Source organism: Saccopteryx bilineata, chromosome 1, assembly GCF_036850765.1.
Source record: "Saccopteryx bilineata isolate mSacBil1 chromosome 1, mSacBil1_pri_phased_curated, whole genome shotgun sequence".
NCBI lineage: Eukaryota > Metazoa > Chordata > Mammalia > Chiroptera > Emballonuridae > Saccopteryx > Saccopteryx bilineata.
The window spans coordinates 158,586,065-158,603,885 of record NC_089490.1 but is presented as its reverse complement, the minus strand read 5'-3'; the positions used below and the strand labels follow the sequence as shown (position 1 = coordinate 158,603,885).

The 17,821-nt window shown below is 46.9% G+C and overlaps 1 protein-coding gene across 1 annotated transcript in view; it reads right to left on the bottom strand.

The window, feature by feature from the left end:
- Window positions 1–7,940: 7,940 nt before the first annotated feature.
- The window catches only part of EPHX2 (epoxide hydrolase 2), a 77,087-nt gene continuing 67,206 nt past the window's right edge, over window positions 7,941–17,821 (bottom strand). The window contains exons 14-19 of the mRNA XM_066278571.1: window positions 16,833–16,866; window positions 14,944–15,046; window positions 13,077–13,146; window positions 10,196–10,276; window positions 8,580–8,638; window positions 7,941–8,403 (exon numbers count right to left, since the gene is read on the bottom strand). Coding sequence (XP_066134668.1) covers window positions 8,325–8,403; window positions 8,580–8,638; window positions 10,196–10,276; window positions 13,077–13,146; window positions 14,944–15,046; window positions 16,833–16,866 — 426 coding nt within the window. The 3' untranslated portion in view covers window positions 7,941–8,324. The remainder of the gene's footprint in view (window positions 8,404–8,579; window positions 8,639–10,195; window positions 10,277–13,076; window positions 13,147–14,943; window positions 15,047–16,832; window positions 16,867–17,821) is intronic.

Here is a 17,821-nt window from a genome sequence, read left to right as displayed (position 1 = left end):
GCCGGCCCCACCATCCCTTAGCTCATTACCTGGCACAGAGCCCATGCCCGAAGCACATTTTATGCAACAAACAAATGAATAATTCACTAGGCATCTTGGCTTATCAGATCTCTCCAACTCAAGACTGGTGTCCAGTGGGAACCTGAGCAACAGCCTGGAGCTTTGGAGGAAGAAAGGCCAGGCTGGAGTTGTGGAGCTGGGTCAGAGGTGTGCACGGGAAGTCCTGGAACAAGGTGGCGGAGGAAGGGGTCAAAGTCACACCCGTGTCCCCAAACCAGGATTTCCACTGAGCAGCCAAGTGCGCATGTGTTCGCATGCACACAGAAATGCACCCCTCAATGCAAATGTATTTTCAGTGAGGTGAGGGGTTGTGAGCTCCCCACAGGGAACCCTGGCCAGCGGACAGGATTGTTCAGAGACAGCTGTCACAGAGAGGGGGATCTCAGAGACAGGTGAGGGATCTGTGGAGCTCCGGACCACAGAACAGAGCCGACTTTATGGAAAGAGCTATGTTATGGGCTGAATTGGGTCCCCCCCAAATTTCTCAGAATGTGACTATATTGGCAATAGGGCCTTTAAAGAGGCAATTAAGTTAAAATGGGGCATTGGGATTGAGTCTGATCCAGTAATGACTGGTGCCTAAGAAGAGGTTAGGACAAGACACACACAGAGGGAAGGCTATGTGAGAAACTGGGGAAGAGAGCCATCCATCTGCCAAGGAGAGGTCTCAGATGAAACCGACCATGCCAACATCTTGATACTGGACTTCCAGCCTCCAGAACCCTGATAAAATAAATCTCTGTTGTTGAAACCCCTCCCCCGGCCCCATCCACGGCACTTTGTCGGGGCATCCCAGCTGACTAAATACACCATGTCTGTGAGCCCCTGGGGCTGGGGTCTGCACCCAGGCCTTTGTGACAGAGAACAAGCCTGGGCAACTTGCTTCTGTGCCTGTTTCCCTTGGGCCGCATCTGATGGAGGAGGCAGGGCCTGGGCACTCCATGGCCACCAGCTCCATTGTCCCAGGGGAGAGAGCTCCAACCTCCCTATAGAGCGGTGTTTCCCAACGTGGGGCCCACACCCCACAGGGGGGCAATTTGATAGTTAAGGGGGACAATTTGAAAATGGACTCACACGACTTTAACTCTTTCGCCCCGGGCCATTTAAATGCAATGCTAGACATCGGTGCCAAATTTAACAAAAAATGCAATTCTTAAATAATTGCAGTAATTATTAAGTATAATTTCGTTTGACGAGACCAAAATATCAACTGGGTGATTGGCGTCGTCAAGTAAACTTCATCCTGGGTTCACCGCGGAGCATGCCATCTGCCACGGGGAACCCCGGATGTTTTAAAAACTCGATAAACAACGCAGTTATTCTCACCTAATTGGCCCTTCTGTAGTGTTTCACATCATTCAGTTGGTGTTAATTTGAAATAAGTGTCAGTCAAAACTGTTGTAAAAGCTCATTGATTTAATAAATATATATATATATATATTGTATAGATATAATTGGTAAGTATTTGATTTTATTTTTATCAATATTAAACTCTTTATTAAGTACTTCTTGCATCGGGGCTAGAAAGCACTAATATTTTATAAATATTATTGGGGCTATAATAGTGCATGCACAACAATTTTAATTTTAGAAGCATAACTTTCCAGAAAATTTTGTCAAGTGGAAAAAATATAGATACCTTTTGATTTGCGGTGGTAGTGTAGTAAATGTGTTATATACATTTAAATAAATATAAATTTTTAGTATACGTTTACTCTATGTCACATTGAATATATTTTAACACATATTTTAATATTAGTTTTTAATTGATCTTATTTTTATTTCTTATAGCCCATAGTAAAATGAGTGGTGCAAGCAAGAAAAAAATCTCGTCAATATTCGGAGGAATATTTAAAATTTGGGTTCATACCCACTGTTCACGATGAGCGGATTCCTTTTTGTCTTTTATGCCAGCAATGCTTGACCAACGAATCAATGAAACAAGGTGGTCTTGAGGCGCATTTGAAGGCAAAACATAGTGCTCATATTAATTCAGATTTGAGTTACTTTAAAACCTTAAAGAAAAATTTTGAAAAAAGAACAACATTAAAGTCTCTATTTACTGCTCATACTTCAACTAATAATCGTGTTCTTGAGGCTAGTTATCAAATTTCTTTATTCATCGCTAAAACTGGAGAAAATCACACTATAGGAGAGAATTTAATAAAACCGTCAATATCAGCATTTCTTAAAACGGTTCTTGAAAAAGATGACAAAGATGTAAAAGCTATGTCACTCAGTGACAATTCTGTTAGCAGAAGAATAGACGAAATAAGTGAGGATATTGAAAAACTTATTGAAAAGCTGAAAACAAGAAAATTCTCCTTGCAAATGGATGAATCAACTTTGAGAGACAGTGAGGCAGTATTGATAACTTACGTAAGATATATTGATAAAGGACATTTTGCTGAAGAAATGTTGTTCTGTAAAAGATTAGAAAGCACCACTACCTCCAAAGATATATATAATAAGCTAAAAAACTACTTAGATGTCAATGATATACCAATGAAAAATATAACATCTTGTGCTGCAGATGGTGCTCCCAATATGATGGGCAAGAAAAATGGCTGCTTAAAATTGATGAAAGATGCGAATCCAGAAATGATTCTTGTGCATTGTGTTATTCATAGGGAAAACTTGGTAGCTAAAAACATCTCGCTTGTTCTGAATGAAGTATTACATACAGTAATTAAAGCTATTAAAGCTAGTGCCAAATGTGAGTGTCTTTTCAAGCTATTTTGTGAAGAACAAAATGAAGACCATGTGAGACTTTTACTTCATACTGAAGTAAGATGGCTATCTAAAGGAAACTGAAAAGACTTATGGAACTGTTTGATACTCTTAGTGATTTATTTATTTTTTTGTATTTTTCTGAAGCTGAAAACGGGGAGAGACAGTCAGACAGACTCCCGCATGCGCCCGACCGGGATCCACCTGGCACGCCCACCAGGGGCGACGCTCTGCCCCTTCAGGGCATCGCTCTGCTGTGACCAGAGCCACTCTAGCACCTGGGGCAGAGGCCAAGGAGCCATCCTCAGCGCCTGGGCCATCTTTGCTCCAATGGAGCCTCGGCTGCCGGAGGGGAAGAGAGAGACAGAGAGGAAGGAGGGGGGGGGTGAAGCAAATGGGCGCTTCTCCTATGTGCCCTGGCCGGGAATCGAACCCGGGTCCCCCGCATGCCAGGCCGACTCCTCTTAGTGATTTTTTAAGCGACAAACCTGAAATGAAGTATCTGTTAACAATAGATGGTAAAGCATTTGTGAGTTATTTAACCGATATCTTTAAAAAACTAAATATATTAAATAAGCAACTTCAAGGAACAAATAAAACTCTTGTCGATGCAAAAGCAAAGATATTTGGTTTCATTACCAATATTGAGTTATGTCAGAAACATATTAACAACAAAAACTTTAAACAGTTTCGTTGGCTCCAAAAATGTGAAGTAACTGACACCGCTTTACTTGTTATTGTCAATCATTTGAATATTCTATCGGCTGATTTAAAAGAAAGATTTTCTGATTTATTTCCCAACATGGATGATGCAGCCAATGTTAGTGGATTTGTCTGATATATCAAATATGCAGTATCAAGAAGAACTCGCAGAATTGCAAAATGATGAGTCAGTTAAAGCTTTATTTAGTATCAAAGGAGCGATGGCATGGCTTTGTGAGGAAACAAATCAAATACCCAAATTCAACCAAATGTGCAAGAAAACTATTGCTACCGTTTCCATCTTCATTTTTAGCTGAATGTGGATTTAGTGCTGTAAATGATTTACTGGTAAAAAAAAAGAAATCGGCTGGATATAACACAACGTGGAGACTTGAGACTAAAGCTAACCAAATTGGAACCTAATATAAAATCTCTGTGCAGCAAGCAGCAAGCGCAAGGATCACACTAAATTAAAAGAATAAATTAATATAGAAAAATCTGTATTAAAATTATTTGGAATTTAAATTTCTGTTTTTCATTATATGTTTTGAAATTTTACTTACTGTGTTTTGTTAACAATTTCATAGTGATTTCTTCCTAGAACCTATCATTTATGTTTATTAAGTGAACAAATCAATTTTTTAATGTTAAAAATTATGTATGTTACATAGGGGGGGACATAAAAATTTTAGAAAGGTTAAGGTGGGGCATGGCACAAAAAAGGTTGGGAAACACTGCTATAGAGCTTCAGACATTCTGTGTGGGAAAGGCAGGGCTTCGGGGGAGACCTTGGGGCTGAGGTATGGAGGCAGCACCTCTCAGGCTAGCTATGGTCCCTTCTTTACAACAACCACTGTCCTGAAGCCCTGGAAGGGGGGCCAGGGGCTGTGGCCAACAGGTGGGAGAGCCTCAAGCCCGAGGACAGAGAGGCCCCTGGCAGGGAGGGGAAGAAAGTGCTGAAGGACAATCTGGTGTCATTCCAAATAACTTATTTTCCACTCATGCTCAAGCCCTGTCCCTATAACCTCAGGCAAAGTATGTCCTGGTCCATCCAGGAATGGCCCTTTCAATGACAAGTAAACCAAGTAAACGCACTTTTGGTGAGTGCACTCTGCCCTGGGACATTCTTGAAGCCAGTTACAGGGGCCTGGGTGGGCCTGGGAAGGGCCCCATTGCCGCCTCTGCCGAGATTTCTGAGCCTGGAGTCAACACACCCGGTTTTCTTTCTTTACCCTGAACCTTAGGATGGAACGCTTCCTCTCCCACACCACGCCAGTCACATCAATTTTATAAACCGCCTTTATTGAAGAAAATAAAATTACAAGAAAAGAAATGTACAAATCAGCAAAAACAGTGTGTATTAGTTAATTCAATCTGTGTTGCCACCATCCCGTGGTTGAGGTCGATGGTTTATTGCTTATTTCTTCTTGTCTGAAGGACTCAGCTCGTTCAATAATTGCTGAGGCGTAACTTTTTTCACACAGTTGTTGGCAAGAGAAATTAATGTTACCATTTGGATGGTCACTGAAGCTTTTTAAAAAAATCTCTTCCTTTCCTGTACTTGTGAATCAATGAGAATGAGCTTCTTCATGTACCATCTGTACATGGTAACTCAACTCATTTCTTTGACACATGGGGAATATTTGGAAGAGTGTTTAACGATTTCTGATCTGCAAATCTTGCTTTCTTGTGCCACCTTAGCCAGCTCATTCTCTTTAAAATATGATGTAGGGCATCAAGTTCACTCAACACATGACATGAAGTGGGATGGCACTGTGGGAGTTCAGAACAAGTCACGCAAAGATGTGCTTCTGTGGTGTGCAAATTGTTTTGAGCTAAAGCCAACAGAGACCTGAGGCTCAAGAGAAACTTCTGTCCCTACTCTCTTAACGACCTAGAAGGATTTTAATTAGGGCCTTGCCCAGAATAAGAGATTATCTGGGCTAATGTTTTATCTATATGGTAGAGCAAGCCTCTAATTACTGGACATCTGCTCTTTTCTTCTTTTTCTTCTATTTTCCAATTGAGAGGAGGGGAGACAGAGAGACCAACTCCTGCATATGCCCCAATCAGGGCCCACCTGGCAACTCCTGTCTGGGGCCATGCTTGCAACCGAGTTATTTTATTTTTAGCACTTGAGGCGGAGGTTCACAGAACCATCCTCAGCACCCAGGGCCAATGCATTCTAACCAAATGAGCCATGGCTGCGGGACAGGAAGAGAGAGAGAGAGAGAGAGAGAGAGAGAGAGAAAATGGGGTGGGGGAGGAGTGGAGAAGCAGATGGTTGCTTCTCCTGTGTACCCTGACTGGAAATTGAACCTGGGACATCCACACACTGGGCCAACTCTCTACCACTAAGCAAACCGGCCAGACATTTGCTCTTCTAATTGTCCTTCAATGACCTTCTTCCCCTCTGAAGCCCCAAAGTGATCATTAGCTCAGGATGTCTGACAGACCCAGTTTCCCTTCCTGTCGTGAAACCTCTCATGCACGTGGGGTCTCTGATGCTCTCGTGCTTGCAGGGTTCCCATACATGTGTATGTATTGAATTTGATCGTCTTCCCCTGCTGATCTGTCTCCTGTCTATTTGATATTAGACCAGCTGAAAGAGCCTGGAGAGTTGAAGAAAGTTTCTGCCTCCCCAACAGCACTGTCCAAATATGCCGGGCCGCTCACAGCTCTTTTTCCATCTGAATTCAGAAAAACTGATGGAGGCAATATTTTCAAATCATATATCTTCTCAGAGATTAATATCCACAATATATAAAGAAGCCCTATAACTCAACAACCAAAGAACAAACAACCTGATTTTAAAATGGGCTAGGAACTTCAATAGACATTTCTCCAAAAAAGATTGCCAGTACAATATTAGAAACTGAGATAATGAGGGCAAACAGGTTCACTTATTTGTGCTTCTTCTGGTGAAGGGTGTTCTAAATTTCTTCTTTCCTCTCCCCCAACTGCTCCTTACAAAAGAGCCTGGAGATTTTATATATATTTTTATATATATATTTACTTTATATATATATAAATATATATATAATATATATAAATATATATTTTATATATATATTTACTTTATATATATATATATATATAAAGTAAAATAATGTTATCTGGTTTGTGTAGTCATTTTCCAGGTCACATATTTGCCTTTTAAATGAATACTTTAGGCCTTGGCCAGGTAGCTCAGCTGGTTAGTGTCATCCCAACAGGCCAAGGTTACAGGTTTAATGCCTGGTCAGGGAACATACAAGAATCAACCAATGAATGCACAAGTAAGTGGAACAACAAACCAATCTCTCTCTCTCTGTTAATACATTAAAAAATAAATAAAAATAAAAGAGCACTTTAATTTTCCAAGATTATGGTGGGGTGGCTAGAAATTTAAAGCCCTCATAAGCCTTGTCCTAAGAGAAACTAGAGATCTTACAGCTAATACTTCTGTAGCACTTCCTCTGTGCCCAGCACCATTCTAGGGCCCTGCATACAATACCTAATTTAATACAACCACCTATGAGTTTGGTACAATTACTATCCCCTTTTAATAGGTGAGGAAACTGAGGCACAGGCAACCCTTTCTGGAGATCATGCAATGGTGAATGGCAGACCAAGAGCCTGATCTACATAATCCGACTCCAGACTTACAAAGATTTTGATAAAAGGAGCTCAGCCTTTGGAACCGTGTATCTAAATCTAGGCTCTGCCACTAATGAGCCAAGTGACCTTGGGTAAGTTATCCGGACCTAATTTTGCCATCTGTTAAATGGGTGGGATAGAGAGTGTATGTAAGGCTCCAGGTACACAGGGTACTCGACAGCTGCAAACACTTCTGACCTTCCCCTTGCTTTCTATACACACAGACACACATATCCTTTTTGCCTGGTTAATTTATACTCATTACAATCCATAATTCAGCGGAGAGAGCTGGCCATCCCAAGCTCTCCCTGCAGAAAGTGCATCCTGGGAGGTATGCATCTGTCTAGGAGCACACCATGCTGGGGCGGGGGGCAGGGAGAAAGGACACATGACCCCGCCTGGGGACTTGGTGGAGGAGATGGCAGGCAGTACCCCCACCGGCAAAAGGACCTGTTAGCTCAGGCGGAGGGCGGAGGTTGAGGAGAACCAGCTGCTGTGACAGGACCAGGGACTGGGGATGCTGGAGGGCGGTTAGGAATCAGGGAGTGACGGGGTCAGGCTGGGGGGGGGCGCCAGGCAGTGCATGGGCTTTTGAGGGGCATCATGGCCTGCGATGTTCAGATCAGACCCTGTGCGGGAGTCAGGAGGCTGCTGCGGCCGGACCCTGGGCAGGAGGTGATATGGACTTGAAACAGGGTGGCTGAGCAATGCCAGGAAACAAAATCAGGGGGACATGGCTCTGTGTGACACTAGAGGGAAGTTCTCAGAACAACTACTCTTCCTTCCTCCCAAGAACACAAACAGCAGAATCACAGTTGTCTTAGCTTTATTGAACAAAAGAGTTCCATCCTCTGTGGAAATGTCTCAAAATTAACTGCTGGTTTCGCTGCAAAACTATGAATTGATTAGTTCACCACATAGATTCCCCCCCCCCACACACACACACACAGAAACAGAACAATCATCCTTAGAGATAAAGTAATGTGTTTATATCCAGAGAATAAATAGCATATGATTTTTCCCATATCTAAAATTATGTCAAATTTGACTCGCTTCATTGAAAGAAAGCCACCTTTCAGAATAAGGCTGCTGGTGCTGGGAGAGGCGGGCCAGGCCGCATCTTGGTGCTGAGAGCAGCAGCCCAGCAGAGGAAGGGGCTGGAGCACCTGCTGGGGGCTGGCACACGTCAAACCCTAAAGCTTCGAGGCCACTGGCGGATCCCTGGCATCAGTTTCCAGCCACTGAATGAGTATCTGATTCAACTCGGTGGGCCTGGGAAGGAGATGAAAGGCAATTCACACGTATTTGAAACATTTGCCTAACACTACGTGAATGTAAGGCTCCAGGTACACAGGGTACTCCAAGCCAAATAAACCCAGGAAGGCCTGTTCACTGAAGGTGAACAGGAAGTTATAATGTCCCCCACCAAGGGACCCTCATCTCCTTACTTCTCCATCTGTATCCAGTGTCCACAGTCCTCAATGTGTCCCCTTTTCAGATGGGGGATCTGGAAGGAAACACCACCCAGAAAAGTAAATGGTACAATGCAAGTGGGTCTGGCTTCAGGTTAGTGCAATGGAGACCCCTTTGAGGAGGTACCTTCCTCCCTGCTCCCCTCAGGCCACCCCCTCCCCCTGAAAAACTGCATTATTTAGGAAAGAAATGACGATTTATTGAGCAACTACTATGTATTAGGTGCTCTACATGCATTACCTTATTTAACCTTTCCCATAATCCTGTGGGGCAACAGGAAAGCTCAGAGAGCTTAGGTAACCTGCCCAAGGCCACACAGAGTAGCTGAGCTGAGATTCTAATTCTGGGCTGACTTCCACTCATTACAACTGTCTCCCTTCAGAATCATTAGGTCTCAGCCTGTTCACTGCCTGGAAAATGCTTGGCTGCTGTTTGGCTCTCGCCACACAAGCGTGACAGCATCCCCTTCTCGGGCCGTCTCGCTGGTGGTCTGTAGGCAGGGCTGTTTGGTTTCTCTTCTGGAACCTAAACTCCTACGATAGGTCAAAGCAACAAGCACCAAGGACCAAGAGGGGGCAGCAGTGCAGCAGCTCGGGCTATGAAGGTTCTTCCTGACACAGCCTCGAACCATGACAGGATGTGGACAAGGCTGGGGGGAAAAATGCCCTTTTCCTCATGGAGCCAGGAGCTGCCACTTCCAAGCCAAATAAACCTCAGTGAGGTTAGCAGTCAGTGTCCAGGGCCTGGAAAGAACCAGATGAAGAACCTGAATTTCCATAGCAACCTTCCAGGGTTCAGACCAGGGAGATGAGGCCCGTGGGCTCACGACCTTACAGCGTCTTCCTTGGCTGGAACCGGAACCCACAGGGCATGGTGGCAGCGTTCCAAACACACCCTCCCCACTGTGCCTGACGATGCTGACAAAGCCACACCAAGTGCAGATGGGCCACTCTCAGCAGGTAGCTAGCCCACAGTGACACCACCTGCAGGGCTCCCAAATCACTACCAAGCTCCATACTTTGAACAGAGTGAGCTTCTAATCCTGGATTTGAGCCCATCCCTCTCCTTCAGTGGCTCACATGCCTATGGGCCCACACAGCTCAACCTGGCCCAGAGTGCTCGGCAAGACCTTCCGGCCTCATTGAGCTCCTGCCGTGTGCAAGCATGCATGCTCCCTGCCTCTTAACATCCTGTCTCCTCGCTGTGTCCTCACTCCGCCTGTCTGCGTTGAGTGTGGGATTAACTGCAGGACAGTGAGCTCCTAGAGGGCAGGGTCTGTATCTTACTCATCTTACCCTCTCAGCATCTAGCACAGTCCCCACATTTAAGTGTACAGTAAAAGCCCATGAAATGAATGAATGAATGAATGAATGAATGGAGTGAGTGAATGAATGAAAGACTCCATTCAAGGAAAAGGAAGCATCAATCATGACTGTCCCTCCCAAGAAGTGTCAGTGGTGATACTGATGAAGCCCCTTGTCAAATAAGTGGTTTAGTCGAATACCCACTCTGTCCTCAGTGGCTGTCGTTCCTCTGGGACACCTGCCCTCTCCCAGGAAGCCCCGATGGCCCCATGCAGCGCCATCCTTACCCAGTCGTCCATATGCTTGGTCATCTCAGGAGTAAGCACACGGTCCTTCCCTGCAGTTACCATCAGGGCTGGAATCAGGATCTGGGGTGGGGTGACAGGAAGTAGGTGCAGCCGGAGAGGGAAAAAATGTCCCCTTCTTGCACCCTCCAAACTTAGGTCTTCCCTCCCCTGGGGCGAGGAGACATGCTATATGGCTTCCTCCACCACAAACTCCCCCCAAAGACCCCCGCCAGCACTACTGTGGCCCTAGCTTTGTTTCTGGCATGCTTTGTACGAAGGTGGCAACACTCTCACTGGAGGTCTAGAATAGTGATGTGAAATATATATACCGTATATGCCTCTGGGTCCTGGCGCAGAGCTGCTGAAACCCCTAGAAATTCCTAAGTGACAAGAACTCTAGGAGTACCTAATATTTGTCTTTGACCCTTTCCCTGATACGTGGCTCCTAAAACCCTTGTAAATTCCTAAGTGATAAGAACACTAGGAGCATCTTTTCTTCTAAGGAGGCAACTCTGGGTGTTTCCTGGGTGGGGGCTGGTCACCAGAAAGACCACAACCATGGTTAGAAGCTTGAAAATTTCAATTCATCTCCCCACTTCTCGAGCGCAGAGATGGACTTACTGAGTGATCTTGCCTATGAGAGGAAACTCCATAAAACTCTGAACAGTATGGGGCTCCTGCATTCGGACCCTCCCAGACCTCGCTGTGTGTGTTTCTCCACATGGCTGGTCATCTGTGTCCTTCATGCCATCCTTTACTAAGCTGGTAAGTGTAAGGAAGAGTTTCCCTGAGTTCTGTGAGCCAATCGAGCAAATATTGATTGAACCCAAGAAGGGGCCTCAGATCTCTAGCTGGCTTGTCCGAAGCACGGGTGACAACTAGACTTGCCTGATGTGAGTGCGTGAGGGGAAGTCTTGCAGGACTGAGTCTTTAAGGTACGGGATCTGATGCTCCCTTCAGGTAGGTAGTGTTAGACTCGAGTTCAATTGTAGGACCCCAGTCGATATTGCAGAGAATTGCTTGGTGGGGGGAAAACACTCACACATTTTATGCCCAGAAGTGCCAGAAGTGAAGTGTTTTGTGTGAAAACAAAGGAGGAAAAGACTGGGTTTTTCTAATACAGATGAACTTAGCCGTGTAGTTACCGACACAGGCTTGTGTGCATGTGTGTGAATAAGTAGGAATGCGTGGCCTGCCCCACTCGCTATAGCTCATATTGTTGGAACCTGATCGATGGCACCAGAAAGGAAGAAAGATGCCCTTGAAGGGAGATCAATATTCCTTTTCTTTGAATTAAATGAATGCTTAAAAAGGGCAGCCAAGCCTCTAGGGAGCAAATGGGTCAGCCACAACTGTTCTCAATGTGACATTTAAGGCAGCAAAAATGACTTCCATTTTATCTACTGACAAATGAGTTATGGAGAGGTCACAAAAGCTTCCATTTATTCTTTGTTCTCACTCTACCATTATAATTTTCAAACTGCTTCAATTTGTCCCTGATTAAGGAATCTGCACCAGTTTTTTTTACCTACATGCAAAACCGTGTGTTCCTCACTTCACCCCCTCCTCCAAAGGAGGAAGAGCCAGGGGACATTTGAAAGCTCTTTTGCTGTGGACCTTCCCCCTGAGGCTGCTGTGGGGTGTGTAAACTCTAGACTGCTCCAAGGATAAGTAAACTGGTGGTGAGGACAAGGGAGGAAGATCTGAAAGGTAACTGCAGAAGAAGGGGGTTCTCAGCCTAAGGCCCCTCGGGGTCCACCTTCCCAAAGACTTTGTCATTATATCCTTCCATGCTTTGAGAAATTTTGCCCTTCAAACTGCAGTTTTGTAATTTTTGCTAATCATGAATAAGAGTGATGATAAGAAAAATGAGCATTAACTGAGCTACTACTAAGTGCTAGGCACTGTTCTAAACATTTCATGTGCATTAGCCCATATTATCCTTACACAGCGCCATAGGCAGGTACTATTCTTGTCATTTCCATATCACAGAAGCAGCAACAAGAGCAGAGTAGTTAAGTGTCTTGCTCAAGGTCACAAAGGGGTCAGATCCCAAGCTGAATTGCTGTCCACTTTTTTAAAAATTAAACTTATCGGGGTGATGTTACCCAAAGCTAAACCATCTTTCATCACTATGTATTTGGTCCCCTTTCCCCCACCACCACCTGTAACCTCTATTTTCTAGGCTGTACTGCCTCCAGACCTAGTCAATGAGGTCGGGATCGCATCTGTTTTATTGCCTGGTGTCTCCATGGTCTAGCACAGTGCCTGACACAAAGCAGATGATCACATTTCGGTGAGTCGGTGAGATAACCAGGGCTCCTGAGCAGGCTCAGAACTGAGAAAATGAAATTCCCTTAGGTTTTGAACATTTTGAATGTAAACTAAGGACTTCATTACTCCCATTGCAGACCCAAAAATTGGAAACCATCTTCTGCTTGACAAAGGAGGAAACAGATTCAGACTAATGGACATGTGATAAAGCCAGAGGCTCAGGCCCATCTCTCTGAGAATACCCATGTTCCTTCTGTGAACCAGATCTTGGTCACATTTGGGAGTCACCCTGGACCACCTGCTGCCCTGAGCTGGGGCACCAGCAGGAGCCCTGGGCCCTCCAGACCGATGCTGTAGCCACCTGGACAGACTCTGGCTCCACCCTAAAAACCACCTTCCATCATTCCAAGAGAAGCATCGGCAGAAGAGGTCGTAAGGGGAAACCCTGAGTGGAAACACTTCCAGAAGCCCAGAGGAAAAGGACAGAAAGGAGGAAGCCGGCAGGTCAGTGTGTCCGCCTCCAGCTCTGACCCAAGGGCATATCAGTTGGTCAGTGGGAAGGGGGAGGAGAGGGGCAGGGTGGGGAGCAACGCTAAACAGCACTCACCTGCCGTCCAGCGCCTTTGCAGCCCCACTTCCAGTTCCTGTCTATGTTTCGATACCAGTTTAGGGGACCCCTGGGGGCGCAGATCAAGGAATAAAAATAGGAAAGGTTTCAATCAATGAACTACGCTGTAGACACAACCAAGAAGCAGCTCTGCACGAAGCCAGTCTTCCCAGGCAGAGCACAGTCTCTGCAGGAGCCCAGGGGGCACATCTACTGCCCAGCACAGCTGCCGGCTTCAACGAGCAAGGCCTAGTGAGCACACAGCCCAGGGGCAGGGCTCTTACATGAAAGCCAGCCCCACAGAGCTCTCCACTGTGTCCCAGGGCTGCCGCATAAAAGGGTGAGGAGCTTGCTCAAGCGCCCTCACCAACCAGAGGCCACTCCTCCGCCCTAGAAAACCACTGAAAAGGGACATCAAGGGGTGGCACAAAGGTGCCTCCTCCAAATGGAACAGGGGAGGTGGTGCAAAGGTGTCAGCTGCAGGACAGGTAAGGGTGGCTCGAGGACTGGACCTAGAACACTCTCCAGTTCTCAGGTCTGGGCAGGGTTGGTGCCCTTGGTCCTCAAGGTCCCCCAGTGACTCTAGGTCCTGGGATTACCTAGGACAAGCCACGGGCCCTTTTGAGACTTTTAATTTTCCCTTCCGAAAAAGAGGTGAGACCAGAGTATCTCTATTTGTTCTTTCCAGATCAAATCTGTCTCCAATCTGAGACTCTTACATTGTTTCCACTTAAAAAAAAAATGCTTAAGGAAGAGTTGTAGGATGTGGTGGTGTAGGAGACACTGAGGGCTAGCTCACGGCCAAGGCTGCAGTGCCGTGGACTTCCAGGGCTGGGCTGACCAGGGCAGTGCCCGTGCTTGGCTCTTTCTGTGTCCTTGGGTTTGAGTGAAGGACAGAGGTGCAAAGAGAGAGGAATAAGGGACAGAAGGATAAAAATGTGGTGAACTGCCGCATCCTTGAAGAAATCATGAGCTCCAAAGCTTCGCAATATTTAAATATTGAAGGGCTAGGCAGGAGCAATTCTTTGTGTTTCCACACTGAGGCCTGACCTGTAGCATAAAAATGATCTGAGAAAAGAGAATGAAGCATTGACACTTGCTCCGTAGGAGAGCCCTAAGAACGTCAGCCGAGTGAGAGAAGCCAGGCACAAAGGACCACAGAGGGAGAGGGAGAGGGAGAGGGAGAGGGAGAGGGAGAGGGAGAGGGAGAGGGAGAGGGAGAGGGAGAGGGAGAGGGAGAGGGAGAGGGAGAGGGAGAGGGAGAGGGAGAGGGAGAGGGAGAGGGAGAGGGAGAGGGAGAGGGAGAGGGAGAGGGAGAGGGAGAGGGAGAGGGAGAGGGAGAGGGAGAGGGAGAGGGAGAGGGAGAGGGAGAGGGAGAGGGAGAGGGAGAGGGAGAGGGAGAGGGAGAGGGAGAGGGAGAGGGAGAGGGAGAGGGAGAGGGAGAGGGAGAGGGAGAGGGAGAGGGAGAGGGAGAGGGAGAGGGAGAGGGAGAGGGAGAGGGAGAGGGAGGTTGATTTACAATCTCCCTGAAAATTTATGCAATTTTTGAGTTTCTGTGCTTTTCTGAAGAAAAAAAAGCTGTTATTTGATTCTCACAGGAGTCATGACTGAAAAAGGGTTAAAAACAGCTGCTCTAAGGGGGCCCATAAACAAAGCAGAGCGAGGGGAGCTATCCCAAACTAGAGCAGGCAGAGCATTGTGAGCTAGATGGTGAGCCTCCCAGCACTGGAAGCATTCAAGCAGAAGCAGGAAGGCATTCCCAGGGGCTGTGGAGAAGGGAAGCTGGGCCTTTTCCTGCACCTTGAGAGCACACAGCCCCTCTTTGCTGACCACCTCTCTCCTGTGTTCTGGGCACCATGCTGTTTACCTGAAACCAGACTTCTTGAACTGCTGCACGTAGAACTGGAGGGCCTCCTCGGTCATGATCCTGCTGAGGCTGGGCTCTTTCGGCATTGTCACCAAGAGTCCTCCTGCAAAAAGCCATTGTTTCCAACCCCATGCCCTGGGCCAGGTATCCAGCAGTGAATACTGGCCTTCTCAACTGAGGTTAAGCTCCTAATTGCCTCTCATTCATTCATTCTCTCTTATCCACAATAAACCCATCTCCTCTCAAGCTCCAAGTCCGTGCTGTCTGTCATTCTAGAACCCAATGGTATCACACACACAGGCCTCAACTTCCAGGACAAACTCTAGGACTCACTATCCCCCCCCACTCCTTCAAAAAGTTATAACTCAGTGCCAGGATGACACTTGTTTTCGCCTGTCTTCCAGCCCTGCCAGCCCTCCAGGTCTCCCTTTCCCTACACGAAACCTTGTCTACATAGCTTAATGAATTACAGCCCTCTTCCGATAGCTCAGATACTGGGATTCTTACAAGGGTGTGCTCCGACTATCCTGTGCCCGGAAGGAAATCCAGGAGAGGGCACAGGCACTGCCTTTTGCACGCTCACAGACCTTCCCGCAGTGTCCTCGGGGTGGTTTTCAGGGGTGCGCACTGTGTCCTGGCAGTCCCCAGCCCCATGGAGGGCAAGCTCGTGCTGATGACTGACAGCCCAGGGACCGCTGCCATTTCACAGGGGACAGCTCCAAGGGCTGTGAATGCTGGGGCTGGAACAGAGCTGGCTCCCCAGTTTCAGGCTCTGGAAGCTTTGTACAAAAGCTGGGCAATGCCATATTGTGAGCCATATCACAGGGCTATGTGGTCAGGGTGCCTCTGCGCCGTCTCGGGGCCGGGGTGAGAGACCCGCCTGCCCCCCCTGCACTATTGCCTGCTGTCTACCTCCCCGTGGGCTCCCTGACTCTGCTTCATGTGTTTGCATAGCTGTCTCTGCCTCCCACGTGCGAGCTCAAGACATCTGTGGAAGGCAGGACTGCAGAGTGACTGAGCGAATGAGAAAAGGAACAGAGGGAGGAGGCGAGAGAGGAAAGGGAGAGGTGATCTTGACCAGTGAGAGGAGTATGGCCTTTGGGGCCGGAGGACTCTAACCCCAACCTGGCCACTTGGACAAATTCCTTAACTCTGAGACCTATTTTCCTTATCTGTAGAATACAGATAATAAGGGGATTTTTGGAGTGTCATGGGGATTATAAATAATGTATCTAAAGAGGGCTAGGTCAGTATTCAATGCACACAGTAGGTGCTCAAACAAGCTGAAGTGTCATCACTATTAATAAAAATACAAGTGAATCATGGGAAGGCCAGAGTGTTGGGGCAAAAGTGAGGTCTATGGGTACAGTGCTGGGTCTAGGGGCCCCAGGATGAACTCTGGTCTCCTCTCGGCTCTGTCACCTCACTTGTATCCGACCCAGGAGGGAGAACAAGGGTGGTCTTCCTGTGACAGAACTGAAAATGATCAGGACAGAGGATGGAAGAGGGGAAGTGAACCAGGACGGAGGAGACCTGGTTTGGGGTCTAGCCTGCCTCTCCCCGGACCAGGACGGGATGCAGGTGTCAGTTCCTATCTTGGGTCTCAGTCCTCATCAGTGGAGGGCTCTAAGACTCCTCCAAGCTCTTACTGCTTACGATCTTAAATCCAAAGGTCCCTGAAGGAAAGGGACCCGAGGCCTTGTGGTCAACTCAGGGCTAGGGTGAGTGTTATACAAGTGCAGGGAGCCTATACAAAGCAAGCCCTGACAGCTGACAGGTGGCTGCTCCTGCCCATCGCAGTCAGATGGACAGGCACATTAAGTGATTAATGCTCAGCTGGTTCTTGCCTGGCTCTCCTGTCTCCCTTCCCTCTGAAGAATATCTCTTACCCATTTCACGGACCTTCTTTGTGGTGAGAGAAACCTGTAGGGAGAAAAGTTAGAAATAATGTCATGGGGAAAGTAAAGGAAATATGCTGGAACAGGTCATCTGAAACCCTGTCACCACATAGACTGGCAAGTGCCATCAGACTATTACAAACATGCTAAACTCCCAAGAAAGGAAGGTCAGGGGTCAAAGTAGAAAGAGCTAACAATGGAAGCTCAGGGCCAAGTTTGTCATCCGAGTGCTTGCAGGCCTTGGTGATGTAAGAACTTGGCTATTGCAACGAATGGGAACAAGAGATGAGACCCTAAGCCTATGGAGGATGGGCAGTTAAAGATAAGATCCTCCTCAGCCCTCTGCAGTAAATCCAGGAAACGTGTAGTCCTCAGTGAAAGGGTGGGCTAGAAAAACCCACCCATCGTGACAGAGAGATGTCAAAACAGTCGGTCCATTCAGTTCAGTACTAAAAAGAAACCAAAAACGTTCACCAAGAAAGTCATAGCTACAAGCCTGCTTTCACAAGTGCTTGGGTTTGAATTTACACCATCTATATGATCTGGAGACCCCCAAGAAGCAAAGTGAGAATGAGCTGGTAAAACCATAAGAATGCCTGACAAAAGCAGCAAGTGCTAAACCACAAGAGGGCCCCTTTCCTCAAACCCAGCTGGAGCTGTCTGCTGCAGCTTCGGTGCTGCTGAAGATGAGCTCACAAACCAAAATTACAAAACTCCCCCTCTTCTCTCTCTCTCTCTCTCTCTCACACACATGTACACACCCCAAATTCCATTGCAAGAGACAGTAAAGCCTGGCCGGGTGGTGGCGCAGTGGATTGAGATGTGGAGGACCCAGGTTCAAGACCCTGAGGTCGCCAACTTGAGCGCGGTCTCATCTGGCTTGAGCAAAAAGTTCACCAGCTTAAACCCAAGGTCGCTGGCTCCAGCAAGGGGTTACTTGGTCTGCTGTAGCCCCATAGTCAAGGCACATATGAGAAAGC